The sequence below is a fragment of the Cavia porcellus genome, unplaced genomic scaffold, assembly GCF_034190915.1.
Source record: "Cavia porcellus strain 051 isolate PalLab524CR breed Dunkin Hartley unplaced genomic scaffold, mCavPor4.1 scaffold_21, whole genome shotgun sequence".
Classification (NCBI taxonomy): Eukaryota; Metazoa; Chordata; class Mammalia; order Rodentia; family Caviidae; genus Cavia; species Cavia porcellus.
The window spans coordinates 16,333,137-16,358,428 of NW_026947504.1; the positions used below are offsets into that span (position 1 = coordinate 16,333,137).

At 46.3% G+C, this 25,292-nt stretch overlaps 1 protein-coding gene across 4 annotated transcripts in view; it reads left to right on the forward strand.

Annotated features, from left to right (window-relative positions):
* The first annotated feature begins 3,607 nt into the window (after positions 1-3,607).
* Afap1l1 (actin filament associated protein 1 like 1) overlaps positions 3,608-25,292 on the forward strand; it is a 60,786-nt gene continuing 39,101 nt past the window's right edge. For 2 of the 4 annotated variants that reach the window (XM_013141040.3, XM_013141041.3), the window contains exon 1: positions 3,608-3,742. In XM_013141040.3, the coding sequence (XP_012996494.1) occupies positions 3,727-3,742 (16 nt within the window). In that variant the 5' untranslated portion in view covers positions 3,608-3,726. The remainder of the gene's footprint in view (positions 3,743-25,292) is intronic. The other 2 variants (XM_013141042.3, XM_013141043.3) reach the window with 1 other exon arrangement.

Consider the following 25,292-nt stretch of genomic DNA (forward strand, 5'->3'; position numbering starts at 1 on the left):
GCTGACTGAAACAAGGGAGGTTTTCATCTTGCAGCCAGCATGGGGCAGACACCCGAGCTAGAGGCTCTGGGGCTCACCCTGCACAGAGAAGCACGGGAGAGGGGCCCTGAACCACAAGGCAGAGCTGCGTGGCCACTGCAGCACCCGTGGGGCTGGAAGGCACAGAGGCCTTTCTTGAAGAACAACTCAGTTCAACCTCATCTCCTTCTACAAAGAAATAAGCCAATAAAACAGCCCCAGAAAATGTATGAGCCCCGTGCCAGGCCTCACAGGTCCTTGAGCACTTCTTGACTCACTTCACAAATATTTTATTACCCCTTCCGAGGTGCCAGGTCCTGGGTTTGGCCATGGGTACCCAGCACTAGGATACAGACCCACCCTCACAGTGTCCGGGGCCAGAGGTGAGAAAATACGTGGAAAATGTGTGGATGGCACAACAGGAGAACTGACAGAGATAACTCAAGGCCCAAAGCTGAGCCAAATACTGCGCCTTATTTTTGTTACTCTCCCGAAGTCTCCGGAGACCACTGCAGGTTCAGTAAAACAGCACATGGAAAACCATTATAAGGAGTTTGGACTTGGTTAAGGGGCAAAAAGGAGCCATAAAGTGTTTCTAAGGGGAAAGTGATATAGTCTGATCAGGATCATGGAATGGTCACCTGGTGGTCATGGTGATAGCAGATCCTGGATACAAAGTGACAGTTTAGAGGGAGGAGATGTTTTCCAGGGAGGAAGAGCTCTTAGCCTCCAAATGCTTCCTTCCCAGAGTTGCTCAGTTCCACCTGATAAGCTAAGAATGAGACTGGGGAGGAACATTTGTCTTCACAAGACTGGGAGCAGGAGGAAGTCAAAAGCTTTCTTCCTGTCATTGTTCATGGAGGCCAAATTTGCTCTTTTTACAGGACTAGAACCTCTCCACATTTCTCCACAATTCCTTTGCCAAGCATCAGGCAAACCTGAAAAAGTCTGTAGTGAGCAAGAAAGAAAAGAAAGATCTGAGACAGATCCTAAAAATCTGTGCCAGTGCTGCTCTCAAAAACCCAGAAAGAGGAAGAGAAAATCAGACAGCAACTCCCTTTCTATCCTGTGTTAATACTTAGCACCTGATACTCCGTGATCCCGCCAAAGCAAACTGCTTTGCAGACACCCCCTGCCGTTTTCTATCTACACACCTTGCCCTCAATGTTTTCTTAACCCGGAATGTTATCTCATCATGGTTATGTTCAAATCCTCTCGAGCGCAGCTGACACTTGACCCAATTTCTGTGGCCATCAATAGCTCCATGATTGATCAAATACTCTTGCTTTCCCTTGACAGACTTCCAAAGCAGTTGGTCTCTCCTCTAGTACTTTTTACATAACAATCTGTGTCAAAATTATTCTACATATATTCTTCTCTACTAGATTGTCGATTCCTCAAGGTTGAGGATCATTTCTACTTAACTTTTCATTTTCTCAATAGGAACTTGCACACAGCACAATCCATATTGCCTAAATGAACTGACGGTGGTGAAAGCTGATTTTTAAGGTGAATATGAGTCTTATTAAAGAAAAAGTATAGAAAATACATAATTGTTGCTATATTTTAATCCACAAATAACTTTTCCATCCATCTCATTCGGTTACCCTAAAAGCAACCAAGCTGTAGTCAAGTTAGTCAACATTGCCACCTACTGGACATCATGGTTAATTATTTAAATCAGAACCAATGTCCTTCCCATCAAATTTTTGCTAATCTTTCAAACAGTGCCACAGTCTGTGTTCTTCCTTTTTTATATGTCTTCCAGACCATAGCTCAGTTAATTTCACCTTACAAATTATTCTATAGACACATGTAAATTCTCCTTAGTTTTTGTTTTTGTTTTTTCTTTACTTTTCTGTTTCAATGGTCTGAATGCATTTCCAAAGTCCTTGAAAGTTTCTAAAAGTCCTCTACAAACTACAGGAGCTTCCATCTATTTCGTTTTTGTTTTGGAGACAGGGTTTGGCTATGTAGTTCAGGCTGGCCTTGAATTCACTATGCAGCCCAGGCTGGCCTTGAACTTACAGTGATCCTCCTGCCTTGATCTTCCAAGTGCTTATTATAGGTATACACCACCATGCCCAGGGCTTCCATCTGTTTTTGCAGTAGAAATGTTTCATACTGTTTAAAAATTATTTTAAATGACATGTCTTTTAAAAAGAATTCATGGAACAGCTGGGGAACTTGACTACAATGTACAGCCTGATTTCCAAGAGTTTCAGAGCTCAAACAGTGAATTTTGGGTACTTACTGCACTTTTAAATTGTTGGCTAGCTGCTTTAGAATTCTCAGTGACCTTTTCAAATTGGAAAAGTGGGCAGGAACAAAGGGGAACTCAGAAAATAATATTGGCTCACATTTGTATGTGTATTTATGGTTCATAAAGTGGATTTCTATCATCATTGCATTTGCCCTGCCAACAGTCCCCTGAGGTCAGTGTGAGGTTCCTCGTAGTACAAATGACCAGGCTGGCCTTAGACAGAAAGTTGTATTCAGGACTTACCTGGTGGGAGACCTACAGCTCACACACACACCTTCAGACTCCAATCCTATCATTTTTTCACTGTGCCATGTCTCCTCTGAGTGCTTACACACAAATACATTAAACTATGGTGCCATGTTGCAAAGACAATGCTAATTTAAACCTGCTGGTAAAGCACTGGAGAATTTTTCCCGGTATCAGAAAGCGTGAGATGCTCTTTCCTAGCCACCCCACCACCCCCGCTTCTGTCTTTGCAGAGCTCCCAAGACCAGAAGATTTTAAGTAAAGTAGGAGCACTGGCCTGGCCCAAGCTATGAGGAGGGGTAACCCAGAAGAAATCTGAGGCTGAGTTCATGTAGTAAAGGTCATACACTCAGGCATTTATAAGTGATGTCTGTAAAGGAGCTGACACAGTGGTACACTATTAAAACAAAGGACTTGACATTTTTCACATGACCTTTAAACTTCATTACTGGACATATCCTACGATTATCCTGAGAAGTGCACACGGATATGACACTGTATTTTGTATGCTTAAACCATTCGTTTCACCAGCCTTTATCACTGTTTTGACATTTCCTTACTTTTTAGTACAGAGGCACTTCCAAAACTGGAAGTATCCCCAAGCCACTGCCCTCTAGTAGCAACCCTGTTTCTCTGTGGTTTTCTTTATGAAGATGTTTGTTGTTCATTATCTCACTCTTCTTCTCTTTCCCCACTACTGATTGTACCAGCCTTGGCCCTGGCCCACTAGGAGGTGTCAGACGGAGAAGATAAACCCACCGGCGCGCGGACACACACACACACACACACACACACACACACACACACACACAGGGCGTCCCTGCGGAGGAGGCGTAGACCTAAACACTGCAGGAACACCAGCGACTGGACTGGAAATGGGTGCTTAAATCCGATCAAAGGCCAGCACGGGGTCGCGGAGAGCGTGTGCAGCCGAGGCGTGGCGCGGGCGTGTGTGGGACACTGGACACGGGCCGGCGGCCCAGGGGGCGAGGCGTGCTCCGGTCTATTCCGGGCTCTGCGCGGAGGGGCGGGCGGGGCGGGGCGGGGGCGCCGGGAGCATCCTGTCGGGGGAGGGGACGCGCAGAGTCCCGCCGGCCGCCGGAGAGCGCCTTGCCGCGGCGCTGCCCTGCGCGCGCCGCCACCAGCTGCGCCGGAGCCCTGCGCCCTGCGGCCCCGCGCCCGGGGAGCCCGCCGGCGCCATGGACCGAGGCCGGGGTAAGAGCAGCCGCAGTGGCCGCCAGTGCTGGGTGCTGCGTGGGGCGAGGAGGGGAGACCCGGGCGAGCTAAGGCCGGAGAGCAGGCGGAGGAAGAGGAAGGAGAGGTGGGCGGCCGGGCTGGGCTGCGGTGCTGCCCGAGGGGGCGCGGACGGGGGACTGGAAGACGGGGTGCTGGGTAGGCAGGTGCCTCCTGCAGTTCGATCCACCGGCGAGAGTCAGTGTTTGGTCCTGTGAGTCGCCTCCTGTGTGTCCAATTGAGTTTTTAACACCAATCCCTAACTTCAGAAAAGATCCCAAACGAATTCCTGAGGACAGCGAGGTCCTCCCTTCCCATTTTACGCAGGAAAGGTGAAATAAGGTTTACAGACCACATCAAAACACCCGACACATGAAACCCTACTGTGCGCCTGGCAAGAAGCCCACAGAGACCAAAGTTTGCTGCTGCCCGGGGCTCTGGGGGAGGAGGGGCTGCGTGAGCGCGCCTGCGTGCGCTCCTGTGTACAGTATTGGGAGTTTCGCAAGTGGTGGGGACCGGCGACATGGAGACTGACCCGACCAGAGAGGGCAGCATTCCAGGGGGCTAGGGCTGAGGGCAGAGCGATCCTAGTAAAGATCTAGAAACCGTGCAGTGGATGTGTGCATGTCTGAAAAGTGGCCTGCTGGGACTGGGGAACAGTGTGAAAGGCTGGAATGGGGGCTTTGAGGACCTAACCTGCAGCCTTGGATTCAAAAAATCACCGGTGTGGAAGCCACTTGGTGGACTGGCTGGCGAGTAATGCTCCAGGAGGAGAATGTTGCTATAATTAACAGGAAATTCCTCCCTCTCCCCACAATAATCTTACGCCCTTTCCCCCACCTGCCTGTTTGCTGTGCTGAGGCCCGCAGGGAGAAAGAAGGAGTGACCAGGAGAGAGGAAGAATTTCGGGAGCCCCTGGGGACAGGAACCAGGGCAAGAGTAGATGTCAGGGTAACCCCGCCCCTTGCTGCACTCTTGTGGCAGGTAAAGCCAGGTTAACCAGCAAGCTTCTAATTCAGCACAAAACACCACTTCCACCTTCTCCTCTAAGGGCCTAAAGGACTGGCAGGAAATGGAAGGGACGTTCATGATTTGAAAGACTGTTCTCAATTGTAACCGACTTCCAGGCAAGGGTAAACCTCCACCACCACCAGGAGAGAAAGAAGAGGCACCTCGATTGGCCTTCAGGCCTGCTGTCCCTCTTCCCACATCGTGCATCTAAAAAGCACCCCAGTTACAAACACCAGTTATGAAACATCGCACTGTCTGCCTCTGAGCACACAAATGCATACCTGGACTTACCCAGACATGCAGAAATAGACAAAGGTGACATTTCACCAAGCTCTACATGCTTCACAACCAACAGGACCGCTCTGAAGGCTGTTTCCACATCACTGTTGGCTGGGAGACCTGACATCCCAGCAATCTCTTGGTGCTCCGAACGTGCTTGGACACCGGCCCACTCTCCCTAGCCCACTTTCCTTCTGCCCCTCAGCTCTGTCACAGTGCACTGTTTGCCGTCCAGTGACCTCTCCTCTCCAAGAGTAAGCTTCAAAACGCAGGGCACAGAGCTGTTATGCCCACCCTGCTGACCGCACCTGCCCCGAGATAGGAGCTTGCTGATAGTGGTGTAATGAGTGAGTGAAGCTCGCTTGTACTGTACCTCGAGATGATTAATTATAATGAGGATTTTTTTAAAATACAGCTAAATCCTCCCATCCTTTGTGACTTGCAAAGGTGGGCTCAAAGTAAAGGAGTTGTGTGACCAGTGCACAAGAGACCAAGTTGTCTATCTAGATCCTCATTTTTCTACCCTGGTAATTAGCTGGCAACACCTTCTGCATTACGTATTATGCATTAAAACATATTATGCTTGTGGATTAAAATGAAAAATCTGTATGTAGTTTCCTTTTGTTTGTTTTTGGTCAGATGATACTGAGGATCAAATCTAGGGCTTCTCTACCACTGAGCTACATCCCTACCCCTTGTTTCTTATTTCAAGATAGAGTCTCAGTATATTGTTCAGGCTGGCCTGGAACTTGTGATTCCCCTGCCTCAGCCTCCCAAGTAGATGGAATCACAGGCATTGCTGCCATACCCAGCCTTCTATACATGATTTTAAGATAAAATATGAGACTTAGAAAATCATTTTAGGCTCATGCCTGTAATCCCAGCACTTGGGAGGCTGAGGCAGGCGGATCCTTGTGAGTTCGAGACCAGCCTGGGCTACAAAGTGAGCTGAAGGCCAGCTTGAACTACAGAGAGACCCTGTCTCAAAAAGACCAAAAAACAAAACAAAAGTCCTGGAAAAAAATCATTTTAGCAGACCACCCTGTTGTGCTTTGGCCCACAGGTGAGAGTGCATTCATTTTTGTTGTCAGGGAAGGTTTAAGAAGTATGAGACACATTTCAACCTCATCCCTACCATCTTGGAGGGAAGATTGTTATGTGCAGGTTACTGAGGACAAAACCATACAATAACTGACATTATCTAACTTTTACTGGGTGCCAGGCTCTATGCTCAGCTGTTGTATGGTTTCTCTTGGAACAGCACACATGATGGGACTTTAAGCATTAAACCCACCACCTAGAAAAGCAGGCTTGGATGAGGTATTGGTCGGCCCAGGCTACCGTAGCATGGTTCTACAAACTAGACAGCTTAAACAACACAGATTTATTTCCCTACAGTTCTAGATGCTGAATGTCCAAAATCAAGGTGCTATGAGGATAATTTCTTATGAGACCTCTCTTCCTGTCTTGTGAGGCCACCTTCTCATATGGCTTCTTCCTTTCCTGATAGCAGTGCTGTCAGAGGAGGCTCCCACTGTGATAGCCTTGTTAACCTTAATTATCCCCTAAAGTCCTGTCTTCAGATGTAGCCACACAGGGCTAGCTAGGGCTTTAACATCTAGGGCAGAGGGGACACAGATCGGTCCACACAGCCAGCATAGGTCATTTGCACAGTCATTCCCCATGTGAGACACAGAGCTGCAGTTTGAACCTGGCTTTGTCTGCCTGAAAAGTTTTGATTTTAAGCATGCTGTTAACTGCCTCTCTGGTGGCAAATGACCTGTGAGTCAAATCCTACTGCAGACCTAGATGCAAAGTCTTCCTGCTCCTCTCCAGGAAACCCCATCATGCCCCAGTTCAGGTGTTCCGGCACAATAGTACCATAAAAGCTTGACATCAAAGTTGAGTGAGTCAAGATTGGAAACAAACCTGGGAAGTGGGACCTTTCTTCTAACAGGATATGTGTCTTCCCGTGGGTAAAGCAGGATTTATACGATACAGTAACACACATATAAACCACTTCAAATGGAATTCCTTCCAGCAGGATCTCCTGATTCATGAATGTCATTCAAAGAGAACAAGCCACTGGGGAAGGTAACACACAGGACAGTCCAGTGACTACAGACATCATCTTCTAATGGACAGCTTAGTTAATTTTCTTTCCTCTGATCAAAATAAAATGTAGCTACTGGGAATGCCTATTTCTTGGGGTTGTAAATATTAAATGCATAGGAAATACTTCAAACAGTATGTAAATATGAGACCCACTTACTGATCCAGGCCATTGTAATAATTACAGCCTTTTTGTAAAAAATCAGACTCAGCATGATAAAACTGCTTTATAAAATGTCCCTTTATAGACTGTCCCTCCATAAGCTGATCCAACTAGAATGATACGTTTTTAATCTGCTCTATTTTACGCAGTGAGCTGCATAGCTTCGTGTACAGTGCAGACAGGGAACAGGTCATCATACATCTTTGTCTCCTGGAGTTCCTTCATCATGCTTGTGTCTTGGAAGTTCACTCTGACCTGACTCATCCAGTCACAACCCAAATGACATTTCTGACTGATAAAATACTGCTACAGATGCCCACATGTCCATTTTCTTTCATCCTTTTAGTTATGTCTACTAACTGTGTTATATCACCACAGTTTTTCTTTGGTAAACTTTTCAATCTTCTCAAGTGATCTTCTCTTTAAATTACTTGCTCCAAATTTTCTCTGACTTATATGTATCATCTTAGTGTCTAACCTTATATAGGATCTCTCTGGCTCCTAGGAAGTGATTGGTTTCCCCACGTTTCCTTTCCTTTCCACTTCACAACTAGTTCAGTTCAACCAAAGTTGAGAAATTCTTTGGCTGCAGTTGGTATTCTTTGGGAGACTGTGTTGTCTACCAGGCAAATAAAAAAGTAATCCAGGGGCCTAGGAATTTAGCTCAGTGGCATAAGCGCCTGCCTTGCAAGCAGGCAGTCGTGAGTTCGATCCCTGGTACCAAAAAAAAGGAAAAAGACAAAAAAAAAAAAAAAAAAATCCAACATTTTGCTTTTCATTGAATGAGATTCTTATTTTTCCAGAGACAGTGGAAGAATCCATTCCCACCACGTTGCCTCTGTGAGCTTTGAGATTCACATCTTCACTGTGGTATCACTGGCCAACCAATGTGTGGTTAGCTGTCTGTCAGGGGCTCACTCCCCAACTTCTGCTCCCAAGGCTGTGGGCTTCCAAGCAGACTTACCTCCTCCCTGACATCCAAGTTCACACCCTTCTATCAGAACCAGTCCTTTTTGATAAGAACCGGTATCCATATTCTATTTTCCACCCATACATGTTCTACAAGGTCAACTTTTCCCCAGGTGTTTTTTTTTTTTTTTTCTAATTTTAAAAGCAATCTGTACAGAAATGATACAGAATTTCAAAAAAAAAGTGGGAAATTAACACTGATATATATTGCACATTATCTTAGAAATAGTTGCTCGATTCAAAGATTTAAGCATAAAAAAAGATCAAACAATGAAGGCAAGGTTTCTTTTTGATGCGAAATCTGAGATTAGTAGTATCGTTATCTATCTTGTTAGTTTTTTTGACTTATGGTAATTGTACAGATTTATGGGGTACAATATGCTAATTTGATACGTATATGCAGTGCATAATGATCAAATCAAGATAATTCACATTTCTTTTTTTTTTTTAATCTGTACTGAGGATTGAACTCACAACCTTATGCTTGCCAAGCAGGTGCTTACGCCACTGAGCTAAATCCCCGGCAACATTTCTGTTTCATTTCTTGGTGTTGGGAAACTTCTAACTCCTCTCTGGTTCTTTACAAAGTATGTAATTCTGTAGCCATGTGCTTACCTTTGCCAGTGTGGAGACTCAGTAAAGCTTAGGGGTTCAGCCAGAAAGAACAAGCCTGGGTTTGAGTTTTGACTGCCGCTTTCCAGCTCTGTGACTTAGGGCTCACACTGGGAATGCCACAGGAGGAGCCACGCATGTAGGCTGGCACTTGGGCCTTAGCCACACTTTACAGTGGGTGGAAGCAGTCCCATGGGGCCATAGGACCTAACCTTGCTCTAGGGGCATCCACTGGGCCCTGCTTCCATTTCCTTTTCCTCACTGATCCCCAAGGTGATCGGCTTGCCCTTTTTTCTGGGTTTTCTGTGCCTCGCCCTCAAATATCAGTTTCAGGCCCCTCTTTTCATGTGCACAAGCAACTTGCCAAAGTAAGTTCCTCCCTCTCCATCCTCTGCCAAGAACCTAGCATTACTCCATTCTCATCTTTAGTCCACAAAGACAATCCTGTTTTCCAAAGGCATCAGCGTCTCGTACCCTTCTTACTCTTCAAAAAAGTAGCTTGCAAGTGAGCAGAAGAGTGAAGCCACCTGCGCCTTCCTTCCCTGTCCCCCCCAGACCCCACCCCTCCTCTGAGCACTTTCCTCCTCCTCCCTTTCCCACCAAACATTTCAAATGAATAGGTGGCACTGGTGAGCCCTCCTTCACCTCTCCCAGGCTCCTTGCCCTGCTAAGCCCCTCAGCAGGTCACCCCTAGGTCCCTATAGTGTTGCACAAAAGCCTCATCTCTTGCCTCTTCTGTGACCGTCTCCTGGACTTCTCCCCAGCTCTGTGGAGTACTCTGCTTCTTTTGCATATGTTCCTCTGTTCTGCCTGTGATTTGGAGCCTGGTAAATCCAGGTTAAATAAGCAGCTTTCTTTCCTTACAAAAAGCTTTTTAGTCTCTCTCTATCAGTTAGAGGTGCTGATAGCTTCTGGGACAGACTGAAATGCAGCACTGTTTCATGTGGCCCCCCGGAAGTCCTTACTAACTGTCACTTCCCATCTTCTCCTAGTTGCGCTGCCTTCACCTGCCCTGTCTTCTTTGATGGGCCTTGGCCTTACTCCCTCATCTCCCAGTACCTCGGCCTCCTCTCTGCTCCCACTCCTGCAGGGAACCAAGCCCATCCTCAGCCACGAATGGGGCCCTCACCTCCTGCCTGGGATACATTTCCATTTGGAAGTTACTAAGCCTCCAAGTGACCTAGTTTTGAACGTATCTTATTTACCACCACATCAGATGGACTTTCGTGTTTCTGTCTGTTAACACAGCCATGCGAGTTGCTGTTGAATGAAATCGGAGTGTTTGTGAACAAGACCCAATTTGAACGTGGTGGGGGTGGGCGTGGGGGGATGGGGTGGTTTCTTACCCTCCTGGAAGAGAGGTACTAACAGAAGACTTTCCAGAAGGCTGTGCAACCGGTTAAACAGGCTGGATCTAAAAGCATACCCAGGGAAAGGACTGGTGCACTGTGCAACAGGAGCTGCCTGGGGACAGAGTAAGGCAAAGGATGGATGGATCAGGGAAGCCACATTGGTATGCAGGTTAAGGATTATTGTCCCTAATATTTCAGAGGTTTCCATAGGCATGTCCCTGGATTTCCAGGACATCAGTTTGAAGCATTCTTCGTAGATGGCCACTGTGATCTCATAGCTTGTATGGGATTTAGGGCTTATCAGTGCTTGAGGATGGAATTTGGCCAGATAAGAGTCTGTTAAGGGCAGTTATTTAAAACTATCCATCTGATCAGGCTTAAGCCTTTGAGGGCCCCTTGTCATTGCTAAGATATAAACTGACCCTCGTGGTGTTCTCAAAGCTCCATGCCTGCTTCACTTGGGGACCTTGCCTACCTCTCATCTGTGGGCTGTGCTCACACTGGCCTTACTCCTTCCAATCTTGATTACTGTGTGCTTTCACTTGGGTCACTCACGGTCATCCCAGCTCCCTGCTCAAACGTCTCTCTCTCAAGGCAGTGTTCAGTGTTCCCCATACTCCTGAGCCACATGCCCCTTCTGTATGTGCTCCCGCTCGGTACCCTGTGCTTCTCATGATTGCCATTTTCACAATTACGGTTCACTGTAACGTTGAATTTGCTGTTAATATGAGCTTTGTGAGAACTGAGCTTTCTTAGCTGGTGGTATCCCTTTGTCTAGCACCAGTGTCGTGCTTTACACATAGTAAGTGCTCAATAAATGTCAAGTTGATGAGATGGAAATGGAAAGTGGAAGTGAGAATACACAATTCAATGGAAATTAAATAGGACCACTTTCAGCACCAGGATTCTCTGTTTCAATGATTACCATTTTAGGGACAGAAATGTAGGCTTTATCACTATCCATCATTTCCTTTGCTTTCATCCTTTCTATAATCAAATCCCAAATCCTGTTGACCATTATTATTGGGAAATGGATCTTGGATGGCTTCTTCTTCTGTATCCTGTTGCCTCCTGCAGGAGCTTCCTGTTTCTGCTGCCGCCTTGCCGTCTGCCTCAGGACCACTCCCTATTTGTCTAAAGCAATGTTTCTGATCCCTCTGGTCTCAGAACCCTGCTCTGTGGTGCCTCCTAAGCTCCCCACCCCCAGCGACACGATCAGTGGGTGTGGAGTGAGGTTTGGGAATCTGCACTTCTTGTACAGCACCCAGGTAAATCTGTTGTCCTCATTGGAGCAGCCACCATTGTTCTGCTGGACTGCTCTTACCAGGACCTTTCATCCTGTTGGAACACCTTCCTGCATCCCGCTGCCTGCTTTAGTTCTGTGTCTCTCACAGTCTGCAGCTCAGGGAGATGCCAGGGTCTGGATCTACTACTCAAAACCTTGAGAAAGCTTGAAGTGTCTCATTTAACTTTTTAAAAATATGCAGATTTTCTATTATAGCCCATCATGTAGAAACTCCCTCCCAAATCTTTGTCCAGATGGACTTGCAAAGATGCAGAGTGTTCACTCAGCCTCCTCTTCCTCACTTGACCTTGCCCTCTGCCATAGACTCCCGAGGTGTGTGAACTCTGGCCTCCAGGAAATATCCCAGCACACAGTGCCAGAGTAGAAACGGGTCTGGGATGGAAGCCAGACTGCCACAGCTCAGCCTTTCACTTTGACATTTTTATAAATCTTTGAAGTTTGAAAAGCATTTTGTCGTGTGGAATTTGTTTCAGCCTAGCCTCAGGGGTGTAGACCAGGGATATTGAGTGCTCTGTGGGGAAACTGAGGCCACCTTTTCTGTGCCTGATAATCTTACATGCTCTTGCCTGGTAGCCCTTGCCTGGGGAGTTGCTGTGGGCAAGGGGGAGCCTGTGTGGAGGGGAATCATTAGAAAATTAACACCTAAAATCCTTCTTTTGGTCATCATTTTGGCCTGAGTTTCTCTTCTGTGGCTTCTCCCAACTCTGGCCATGGTCCTGTGGAATGGAGAGCAGGGACATTCCCCCTGTGACACAGATGCAGAACCTGAAACTCAGAAAGACAATTACTATACCCCTTCCTGAGAGAGACCAGCTCCAGCTTGGTCACACTTCCCTCCGGAAACTTCCTGCCCCATCCCTCTTCCTGTCCCTCTTAGCCTGGGTTGCCAGCCACCCCCCCTTTGGTCTGGGCTTTTAGCAGAATTTAGAACACTTACTGAAACGCCTCCTGTGTACATGTGAATCCTGATGTCTAGGACTGTCTTCTGCATCCTAGTCCCAGAGTCTGCCATAAGGCAAATGCTTAGAACAGTCAAATGCTCCTTATAATGAACATTTACTATGACTCACGTGAAGTAGATACCGCCATTGTCCCTGTTTCACAGGTGAAGAAATCAGTGCTTACAAAAGGCCATCTATGTACCCAATGCTGCCTCCCTCCAAACCTGGTCCTTACCACTGCCGGTAGCTGCTTCTCTGATTTTGAAAGGCCTTCCCCAGGTTGGTTATAGCAAGCACTTGCTAGGTAAGCCACAGGACTGACTAAGTAAAGCTTTAAAGGAGCAAGAGGTGGTACTGAAATAAGAGGGAAAGAGGCCCTGGACTGTTCTGGGGGACCCATGGGAGGTCTTTATGTTTTACCCTTCCTGCTGCAGCCCCAGAGTTCTGATGTTTAGAATTCGAGAGGCTCTTATCTTCCTGGTATGGACAAAGAGCCTGGCCCAGAATGGCCCAGGCAGGGGTCATCCAGCATCTAAAATTCCATCTGGGGAATCCCAGCTACTCCTGAATTGGGGTGTGGAGGTGTAGAGCTGGGCAGGCGTGACTCTTCTTCTGGCACAGCTGTCAGCCACGATGGGGCCAAAATGTGGCACTGCATTGCAATCATTCCAGCCCCGGGGGAATTGAGCAGCAGCATGCCGTCCAGGAGGCAGCTCGGGGCTTTTTATAGCCCTCTAAGAACCTAGAGGAAAGCTGATCTCCCAAGAGACAGAACCAGAGCATATGTCATGTTTGAGCACCATTCCCTCACACAGCTGAGTGAGCAGCATGGGGCAGAGGAAGCCAGCTCGCTGTCCCAGCCTGGCTCCTCCACTCCCCTGCGAGGCTTCAGTTGCTTCACCTGTAAGGTTGGAGTACCATAATGCAGGGATCAGCAGACCTCAGCTGGTGGGACCAAAGCCAACCCAGCACCTGTTTTTGTAAATAGAGTTCTGTTGGCTCACAGCCCGTTTGTTGTGTGTTATCTACGGTTATTTTGTCACTATCAGAACAGAGTGCAGTAGTTGAAACCTTAAATGTGGACTTTCTGGTCATTCACAGAGAAACTTTCCAGCTCTACAATTAGCCTGCGTAGAGATGAGGAGCACCTTGTCTTGAAAAGGATTGTGAGGGTCTTACATTACATAATGCTGTGTGTTCAAGAGTTATGTCTGAGGAACTCCAGAAAGCCATTCAACTGTATTTTTCGCCTCAGAATCTTTTTGCAGACAGAATCATAAGCCACAGAGCTGCTCTGAGTGATGTGGGAATATGACACCAGCACACTCACTACGCCCCTCCTGCTCCCAAGGGCCATCCCTATGGAAGCTGTGCAGATCCCAGAGATTTCATTGGAAGAGCATTTTACACAACTTCTCTAAACCTGTACCCCGAAGTTTACTTAGGGGAAACTCAGGTCCAAGAGGCAGCATCTTGTTTAAAGTCACAATTTCTCCCCCACTCCCTTAGCATTCCACAGAGCCACTAATGCAGTCACAGGGAATCCAGAGAGCACAGATACAGCTCTGCTGGGGAGAAGCCCATCCTTTGCATTTGCAGGGTGGTGGCTGCCATCAGACTGCAGGCGCCTGGCAGATCCCCTCAGTGACCCAGATCACACAGAAATGAGAGCTGGGACAGGGCCAGAACCACTGCTGATACCTGCACATAGAATACCTTTTAGTGTTAGGGCTTCAGAGCTTTTTTTTCTGAGAGTACAGGAACTCTAGAAAACAAAAAATTGAAATGGACCAAAGACATTTTTATTTTATTGATAGGCATTTTGTTTTCTTTTGGTACCAGGAATTGAATTCAGGGTCTTGCGCCTACCAGGCAGGCGCTGTGCCACTGAGCTACATCCCGGCCCAGAAGGCATATTAAGAAAAGAAGAAAAAAAACCTTAGATCACATCTTACAATTGACATTAATTTATTTTTCTTCTTTTAAAAAAAAATCTGTTACTCGGTAGATTAAAAAAAAACCTTCAAATCAGTGGCATCTTAAAATGGAGAGATTATGATAATTTATACTGAAGCTGTCTTTTGAAGATGAAATCAGATTTATTCATTTGCAGAATAAATATTTATCTTTCCTGCCCGTTCCTGTTGAAGGGTGTGCTGAGAGCAGATCCTGCTGATGTGAAACCAAAGGGCATTTTTTTAGCCGCACTTGAACGGAGTGGAAAGCTGATCTCCTGGGACCGTGCCAGGAAGCCAGTGAGACTAATGGCTTTCCCTCGCCTCCAGCAGCAGCCAGGTGCAGCCCTGAAGGGCTGCCAAGGCCAGGCACAGGTCCCTGCACCTGGGGGTCTCCTAATGCAGCAAAAGCCACAAGACCCAGTCACCAGTGCGTGCGACCTAAGGTCAGATCTGCTCAGTGTTCACCAAACAGAAATGAAAAAGGAGCTCAAGGGACACTTTTTGCAACCAAGCCAGTCCAGGAGCTCTGTGGAGGGCATTTTAGGTGGAGAAAATAGGGGATGAGCTGGGGTAAGGACAAAGACCCCAGGACACTCTGAGAAAAGTAGGAAGCCCAGAGAATCCGATAGAAGTGAATGGAGCCTCCAGGTCCTTCCTGAGTAGACTCTTCTCCAGGTCCCTAACTGTGTCCCCATCCCTGAGGCTGTGCTCCGTGTGATCCGTACCTAATAATAGAGGCAGATCAAACTTGAGCCAAGTCCTTGACTATGGTGTCTGGTGCCCCAAGTTGAAGCCCAGCTCTACTCCTTCCACAAAACCCTGAGTTTCTGCTTTGTCAACTGAAAGTGGAGAAAATGATCTCCTGTCCACCAGTGAAGGATAGTTGGGTACACACGGGGAAAGCACACAGCACACCTTTTAATTTCTTAGAAGGTGAATGCTGCTTGAAGTGCAAGGCTGTGAGTACTGCCTTTCTTAATAAGTGAGAACACAAGTTCCCTCCAGCACACTCCAGCTCCTCTGCACGCCTCTCTTTCCCATCCTCACCTTCACCCCCATATAGACAGACTGAGAAAGTGGGGACCAGCCCCAGGGAGTTCACTGGTGAAGGACCTCACACCGTGGAGTATCACTAGGAAAAGCTGGTGCTCTCTGCCCTGGGGAGTTGAGCTTGATTGTGAGCAGGAAGAGGTTATGCTGTGTTGCAATTTGGGACAATTATGGAAGCCAGCGGGGAGCACCTGGTGGACAGAAAAGGGGGGGGATTGGACAGAAGTGGCCAATGCCAAGCCTGAAACAAGTGCTTCAGATAAGCAGCGGACTGTTAAAGATTAACTCACCTTGATGTTTAAGAGCAGAGCCACATAAGGCTTTAACCTTTCCATTGTCAAACAGTTAATTGGGTGGGCTGTAGTGACCCAAGCCTGTAGTCCCACCACTTGGGAGGCTAAGGCAGGAGGATTGCCTCAAGTTCAAGGCCAGCCTGAGCTACATGGCTGAGACCTTGTCTTTATGCACACACACACACACACAGTTAATTGGACAGAATTGTTAATCTAATGAGGAAATGGAGAAGTAATTCACTTGGGACACTTAAAACTCAAGGCACCCATTTCCATGACTTGTAATCAACTGTTTCTTACCCAGCATCCTGGAAAGTTTTTGGAGGCTGGGGAGAAGGAAAGGACAGAGGGAGGGTGGAAGAGAGGGAAATTAGATTGCAACCTGGGCCAGCAGCACAGAGGGCCATTCCAAGTTCACCTCACCTAGAGTACCTGGCCTGACCTCTGTGGTCACCAGTTGCAGTGATATCATCAGTAATACTAACTTGTAGTTCAGTTATCAATCTTCACGCTCGTTAACTGCCTCGCTTTCTCCTTACAGCAACCCCCAAGCCAAGTGCTCTTCAAGCTCAGTCTTGCAGATGAGAAAGCTGAGGCTCAGGGAGGTAACAACCTGTCTGGAGTCTCAGGCAAACCCCAGGCTTGATTCTGGGCATTTCTCACTCCATGCCTGGCCTCAGCTGCCACTGTGCTGACTGTCCTGACCAATCTCCACTCCCAGCGCCTGTCCCCACCTGGCTCAGTCCCTCTTGTGACATCTGCGTCTCTTCTTAGTTCAGATTGCTAACAGGTTCTTCTGTAGGATAAACCAGCATTATGGCCTTGGGGCTGTCCCCATGCTCTAGGAGCAGGTCTATTTCCCAGCACCACCACCCCAGACACACTCAAAAGCCTCTGTGCTTGGAGACAGTTGTTCCAAGGGCAGGATTCACAGCCCTTCCCCTGAATTCCAGGCTGTCTGTGAGGCCCCCATGCACCTGCTCTTTGCCCACAACTGTGCTGGACAAAGAGAAACTGGGTCCAAACTTTCAGGCATCGCTACCCTTCTGGGTTTGCCAGTCAGTACAGGACACTGAATTTATCATCTGCTCTGAAGCCGGGAGGACCTCACTGTCCAGGAAGATGGGATGGGCCTCCTAGAGGATGTGGCCTCTAACCCAACTCTCAGAGGATGCTTGGACCTTTTCTGAGGGAGATTTTAGGTGATAAAAACAGTAAGCTTGGTTTGCACCAGGCACCATTCTAAACACATAATTCAGTATTCCACTGGGCTTCACAGGGTATTATTATCCTCATTTTGCAGAAGGGAAAACAAGCACAGAGAAGTAACTTGCCCAAGGGCATTCAGCTACCCTTAGTGGCAGCTGATTGTTCAGAGGAAATGCCAGAAGCAAATAGCTCTAGATGGGGTCTTGGATATTAAAAGTAGGCCAGAAATAGTACAAAATAATAAGAATAGTATTTTTAAACGCTACTGAACAAAACAAAAGCTAAATGCACCCTAGTTCCCAGTAAGTACAACCTTGAGGCTTCCCATTTCACAGCCATCCTGCATGGTGATTGTCCACCTAATCCCGCCCACAGCTTTCTGATCAGGGTTCAGTCTCCTCTCCTAGTTCCCACACAGGTTCTGCTATTTGGTTGGCAATGGAGGCTGGAGGAAAGCACATTATTAGTGACACCTGGACAGTTGGACGTGAGTCTCACAACAGGTCTGTGAGGTGGGCAGGGCAGTTGTGATCACCCACTGTCACAATGAGAAAATTGACCCTCTGAGTTAAGAAGTGGCTGGATGTGGTGGCATACACCTATAATGCCAGCACTTGGGAGGCTGAGGCAGGACTGTTGTGAGTTCAAGAGCAGCTTGAGCTACACAATGAGTTCAAAATTAGCCTACCTAGGGAGACTCTGGAAGAAAAAGAGAGGGGGGGAGGGGAGGGATCTGCCCGAGACCAGGAAGCCAATAAGTGTACAGCCAAGGCTTGAGCCCCCTGGATTCTGGCTGCAGTGCCCATATTTCCTCCACTACAACAACACTCCACACATGGTGGGAAGTCAGAAAGATTTCATCCCTGCCCTGTGGCCTCTAGCAAGTTCCTCAATATATCTGGACTCAGTTTCCTGTCATTAAAACTGAGAGAAGGGTTTCCACAATACAGAGTTACTCCAAGGTGGAATTTTAGCTAATTAATTAATAGGCGTGGAATTCGTCGCAGAGAATGTTTCCACAATGGGGAGGCATCCAGCAGTCCAGATGAGTGTACACAGGGACAGGCAGCACTACGGGTGTGCCTTTCCATCATAACACTAGAGAAAAAGGCTCCAAAAGTTACCTGTGCATTATACACTTCGAAAAAGTTAAAAGCAACTAAAATTTTAAAATGCGTGTTTTCAGGAGTGCAATAAAGCTACATAGAAGAGAAAGCACAGGCTTGGACTCCGGCTTTGAGGGTGGTGGGTAGGTCAGGCAGAGGAGACAGGAGGCTGAGCTCAGACAGGGAATTGTAAGATACAGTCAGGCTTTTGCTTAGAAAGGTAGGATGTACAGTGTTTGCTACTACATTATCAAAAATAACTGATTCTATAAATAATAACTAAATAAGAGAAGGCATGTGTGGGCCAAAATGAGAGGATCTCATGAAGCAAGTATTAGGATTAATCCAAATTTTGTCCACCTGAAGCCCTATTTTTAAAAGAAAGTAAAAGTCCTAGGCACAATACCTTAGCGATAGAAATGCTCAATAAAGATAAGAAATGCTCAATAAAGAAAAAGTCCAGAAGATCTTACAGTGCAGACATTGGACACATAAACTATAGAGTTAGACCTGTGTTTGGATCTCATTCTGGTAGCTTGATGCCTTTAGACAACCAACTGCCTCTGTGAACATCGCTTGGTAACATAAAATAGCACGTCGAGCAGGGTATGGTGGTGTGTTCCTGTAACCACGGCACTCTGGGAGGCTAAGGCAGGAGATTGCTAGTTTGAGCCCTGCCTACACAATTTAGCAATTTTATGAGACCTTGTCTCAAAATAAAAAACATTGAGGATGTAGTGGGAAAGCCCTGGACGGAATCCCCAGACCCACTAAAATTAGCAGGTAAAAACAGAACCTACCTAGCAAGATCACTATGGTAGGATTAAATGAGATAATCCAATACAAAATGCTTAGTTCAACATCTGGAACATTACTTAAGAGCTGATAGATGCTGCCTCTTTTGATTATTAGGCACCACCACCAGTCTTTAGTGAAGGAGACGTTACAGACTACCCAGAATGTAAGCAGCTGCTATCTTGACGGGACGAGCTGAGCATGCGTGTCAAAGTTTTCCACTTCCTCCTAGAACCATTTCCTTTGTGAGCTAAACAGAGAGGAATACACACACACAAAGGGACAATTCTGGGAGAGCTGAGTCCTACAGCCAAAAATTATTTGCTTGGAAGTCATTGTAAGCCCCCAGCTTCTCCTGTGTGGTCTGGAAATGGCCTGATGAAAGGACATTATGGCTTTCCTGGTGGCCCAGGGCTGAGAAACAGGGGATAATAGGAACTGGGCAGAGCGGCTATCAGGAAGGCCATGGAAGACACAGGGCTTCCCTGAGCCTTCTTAGGGCAAGTCACACCTACCCTGCTGACCGCTTCGCACTGACCTATGACCTTCCTCACCCCGTGCCTCCTTTCTTTCTGAAATAAGAGCAGATCAGGGAATCATGCTAATCTGTCATCCCTAAAAATAATCACTGGATTTATAAACCCATTCTCAGCCATCACATAGATAGACTCATCCATAGATTTTCAAAACCTCTTCTTACAGAAGACAAAAACAATGCTCTCAGGGGTTAAGAGACTTACTTAAAATTATACAGGAGTAATAAGTGGGAGAAGTTAGAACCCCAACCAAGTCCTCTGAGACCAAGTCCCAAATTGATCTTTACCACCTCTCTATCTCACGAATGTTGCTCTGTTTCTATCCAGGGGACCCAAACTTGTCCTATTCTCTTCGCCATAAATGGATATTCGGTTTCCTGCAGTAGCTCTAATTAACACTTGCAGAGGCCTTCCAAGGTGACCTCACCACCCCTTATCCTCCCTCACACAGGGGCTATATTTAACTCCTGGAAAGCACTGAGCACGGCTCCGTCTTTGCAGCTGGGCCTTCTGGGCAGCTCCTTTCTTATTCTTTTCCATCCCATGTGCACCATGATTTTCCAAGCACACTCCAGGACAACAGGAAGTATTTGTTTTGGTGACAAACAATGCAAGTCTGACCGGCGCTGGCCCTCGGTGTTCAGCCCACTGTCTGGCCTTCCCTTAGATTCAAAAAATCGTGCTTGCAAATGCAGAGGAAGTCACTGCAGCTGGGTAGATTTGCAGCAACTTAGAAGAGACTATGGGCAGAGGAAGGAGAGAGTTCCGAGGCGGAGGATTGCTAGTTTGAGTTCTGCCATCCTCTCCTGTGGAGCTGGTGGTCTGTGCAGAGTTAACCTTGAGATAGACACAAAAGCAAGCATCAGTTTGGAGGGACATTGGGAGGGACATCACAGCTGGACCCCCCATCCAGAAGTCCTCAGTTCCTGAACCTCTAAAACTAAGTCAACCCATCTTGTGGTTCAGATGAACTGATCTAAACAACACATGTAAGTTTCTTGAAGCAGGATATGCCTTACGGTAGCAGTCGGAGAGCGATACGGATAGTTACCATCTCTTCGGTGCCTCCTGTGTGCCAACACCACCCTCCGCACACTGACATCCTGTGATGGCAAGAGGTGCTACACGTTGCTGCTGTCGTATGTGAGGCGTGGGCAGTTTGTCCAGGTCCCAGATTGCATGGCTAGGAAATTGGAAGCTAGACTTAAACTCAAGCAGTTTGAGTTATTCAATATCTGCTGGTCAGCATTATTTCCCAACTTGTGTGTTAGAATTAAAATCCATCAAAACACAATGAAATCACTAATCAATAGGCAGCTATATTCCTTGAGAGATACAAGTCCAACAAATCAGTCTTTGGGAATTTAGTAAAGTGAAAAATTAGGCTTCTGCTTCCTTTCTAAATCACTGTTTATTGCCTATTTAAAAAAAAAATCTTTTTACTATGCTGAGCCACTATAAGGAAAGACAGACCGTGAAAGTCATATCAACTACCTACCTATTAGACTATCAGTACAAGAAGAAAGTTTGCTCCAAGCGTTAATTCATTCCACTGTGCACTCGTTCAGTCCTTACTCTGTGTCATACTCTAGCAAAACCTGGCATTATTCTTGCCTATGTAGAGCTCTGCTCAGGTCAGAGATAGTGACATTACTCAAAAAATGCATAAGTAAGTATAGAAGCTGACCATGTGAAATTTCACCAGGAGAGAGCCTTGAGGCTGTGATAGCATAAAACTGGGAAATCCAGGCATGATGGCACATGCCTGTGATCCTGGTACTCAGGAGGCTGAGGCAGGAGGATCACTGCAAGTTCAAGGCCAGCCTGGACTACAAAGCAAGACTGTGTCTCAAAAAACAACAAATAATAATAATAATAAAATAAAACAGGGAATGGGTGTGGTTGAGCGTACCAAGGAGATTTCTGGAGGAAAAATCATGCCTGGACAGAGAATTAAAGAGGCCGTATGTGGCTGTCAGGGGAATGGATTTCTTGAAGGCAGAGAGAATGGCTCATGCAAAGTCTTCCAGGATTAAGAGGCTGAGGAACAGGAGAGGGTGCCCTAGATGAAGTCCGTCTGGAAGAACGCACCAAGTTTGAAGATCACAGAAAGAAGCCTTCTTCCTTTATTCTCCCACTCACACACTGAGCTCACACCTGATAGGTGTGCTGCTCTCCCGTCCTGCGAGACCGCTGTCCCCACTGTTCTAGTGGGTCAGACCCCGTTAATGTGTAAAGTCACACATGGATTCACTCTCAGAACAGGAGTCTTCAGGAGATGGAAATTAGATTATTTTGTTGCTTGGAAGGGAAAAAGGAAATTTGAGTAAATCAAAAGAAAAATTGCAGGCCCTTTATAAAACCACATTCTGACAACTCTTTTTTTTTCCATTTTAAAATTGTGCAGCTTGCATTTTCTTTGGCTGAAAACAAAGCAGGATGAGTTGTCTCTGTGATCTCTATAAAGAGGCTTGCCAAATAGTGAGGTGGGGAAAGAGAGATTGCACTTCTGCCTACTTCTTTGCATTTAATGAAATTATAACCACAAACTGTCTCCTAGCATTTCTGTGGTCTGAAAGGTACACAGGAATAAAACCATGCATCAAAGTGCTCAGCCCTGCTCCCCTCCCAATGTGTAGGAGCCAGTACAGAGATTATTATTCCTGTGGTTTCCAGTTAATTTGTTTCTCTCTTGTCATGAAAATTAATCTCATTATCATGAGATCTTTAAATAAATCCAAGCTTCTATGTGCTGGTAGCCTTACTGGATGTGATGAATGACTTCTGATTGGAGGTTTCACTCAGGCTGTATCAGGATTATGGACCAGAGATAACTGGATTGTGGATAATGTCCTGGAAACTAGTGACAGTGCTGTGGCTTAATTTCTGTTATGTAACATCCCCTTTAGGAGGGAGAATGGAAGCAGAGACAGAGAGAAAGTCAATCTTCATCTTGGATGGATACTCACCAGGAACAATAAGCACTTGGTCATCTAGTCTTGGCTATATTTTTAAGTAGGTTTCTGATACTGAGAAGCCTTTTTGTAACCCAAAGAATAACCCCCTATCTTAGGTTTCTGTGTCTAACCCACTTAAAAGATTGACTTGCCAACTACGAGTGCTCCATTTTTCCCTGTTATCTTTCAATACTTAAACTTTACCATGCCTCTTGTAGACTAAATTAAAATACATAAAATTTTCTCATGGGTTCTAGATAAACTTTAGAAGTGGAGACCATCCTGTCCTAATGTCCCAGTTGATTCCCAGAAAGCACTGATAGGAGAGTATACATTGAAGAATGGTGAACGAAATCCTTCCTGAATGGGGACACAGTTCCAGGACGCCATTCCTGCCCCTCCACCTGAAGAGCTTTGTGTTCTCACTTGGCATGGGAGAGTCCCTGGGGATGGAGCACCCCAGGATAGGTACTCCTCTGCTTCCTCCTGTTACAGCCATTGCCAGCTATGTCAGCCCAGAGCTAGGAGCACCCCACAGTGTCCTGCTGCCCCAGTGCCTCCTCCCTCGCTCATGCCAATGCACCTGGAGCTCCACCTGAGGGGTCCTGTGGGAATAAAGAAAGCACTGAGCACTTATATATATCACTTTATTTCATCTTTACCAGGACCTTGTACAGCAGCCATTATTGATACCTCTGCTGTGTACTGATGAACTGGAAGCTAAGGAAAATTGTTAAAAATTTTCCCACGGGCCTACTTCTGGACAATCCAACGATCCATAGCCTATGCTTTTACCCACCACTCTTCCATGACCCAGGTTGCACATTAAACTTTGTATGAGTTTAAAACTAGGTACTGTTTTTCCCAACCGGTCGTGTGGCCATATCCAAGTCGCATAATCTTTTTGACTCCCACTTTCTGAATCTTTAAAATGAGAGTTAGACTAGGTCATCAAAACACTGTGTTCATTAAAGAACCACCTCGTGCTGATTGAGACACAGCTTGTCTTAGTTACTCTTCTTTCATTGCTGAGACAAAATATTGATGCCCAACATTAAAAGAGGAATGGTTTATTTGGCTTACAGGTCATAGAAGTTTCAGTTCATAAGGGCTATCTCCAAGGCAAAATGGCTCATGGCAGAAGGGCAACGGTTCATAAGGGTAGAGAACAGCAAGACACAACTCTAGAAGCCCATCCTACATGACTACATGTGGTTTTGGGAGGACATCTAGATACAAACCATAACATTCTTCCCCTGGCCCCACAAGACTCATGCACATCCCTTGAAGCAAACAGCATTTTAGTCTATCTCTAAGAGTTCCCAAAGTCCTAACAGTTTCAGCATTGCTGAAGAATCCAAGTCCCAAATCTCCTCTGAGACCTAAGGCACACTCTTAGCTAGAGCCCCCATACAAATAAAAAGTTAAACACTTCCAACATTCAGTGGCACCAGTTAGACATCTCCATGCCAAATGGGGATACAAAGGATTAGAACCAAAGCAAGTCCAAAATCAAGAGGGCAGACATTAAGTTCTATAGTTCCATGTGCAGCAAACTATAGCAAGTTGTGAGCTCCAAAAGGGTTGGGTGACACCACTCTTATGGCATTGCTGGTGGTTGTAGCTCCCATCACTTCTTTCTTGGGCTGGTTTTGCTCTCTCCTTGCAGATAATCCACGTTTCTGACTTTTCTAAATTTCTGGGGTCTCCACTGCACCTTTGGCTTCTTCACAGCTCGTGCATTCCCTCTCAGGAGTACACTGGCTGGCCTCCCAGGCCTTCTTTTGAGCCTTTTAAACCTCAGAATTCTTGCATTCTGCATGCACTTAAAACCAGCACAAACTGGATGATGAAAGATCTGCTGCCAGCTGTAGCAGTAGCCAGACTTTCTTCTCTTGGTTGCAGGGGTAAAGTTCCTGGATCACTGAACACTTTAATCTAATCCTGAGGAAAACTTCTCTATGTCACTGACATTCTGGCACATGGTGTGGCCACCACTGCCATTCTGGAACATTGTGCTCTATGGCTTTCTTCTCAAAGCAAAGTCTTTCACTTTTGAAGTTTTGAGGCTGCAAACAGTGGAGACTTCATGATTCTTGTGATGGCCTCAGGCAATCTTTTCTATTCTCTTGTTCCTTTTCAATAATCAAGATATCCTCTGTTCTGTCTTTGCAATCCACAGCTTCACTTCTGGCCAGATTTAACATTTTAAGTCATCCTTATGAGCTCTTGATTCTCAACATAAATCTGGCTGAAAGCCCCAACAGCAATGCCACAGCTTCTACTTTCGACTGCCTTGAAATGTCTTCTATGAGATTAATTAATCTACTGCCTTAATCTCAGTCACATGCAAAGTCTCTGGACAAAAGTAAAATTTAGACAAACTTTTTGTCAAGACATAACACATATCATCTGGAGCCCAATAACCAGCCTTCTTCTGAACAGAAACCTCTTGAGCCTGGTCTTTACTGGCAGGATTCCTTCTGGTCTTCTGAGCTCTGACCAGAATTTCCCATACAGAACAGCCTAAGGTGTTCCAACCACTGCTATTTTAAGTGACATCTCTGAACCTTTCCAAAGCCTTCCCACAGTCCCTTTTGGACTACATGGTTAGGCATAGTCACACTAAATGACCCCATTTCTGGTACCAAATTCTGTCTTGGCTACGTTTCTCTCATTGCTGTGACAAAATACCTGATGTCCAGAATTAAGAGAGATAAGGTTTATTTGGCTTACAGTTCATACAACTTTCAGTCCATAATCAGCTGTCTCCAAGACGGGTTGGCTCATGGCAAAAGGGCAATAGTTCACAGAGGCAGAAGACAGCAAAAGCAGTAAGAGCAAACAGGAGGAGAGAGACAGCAAGCCTCTTTCCCTCCCTTA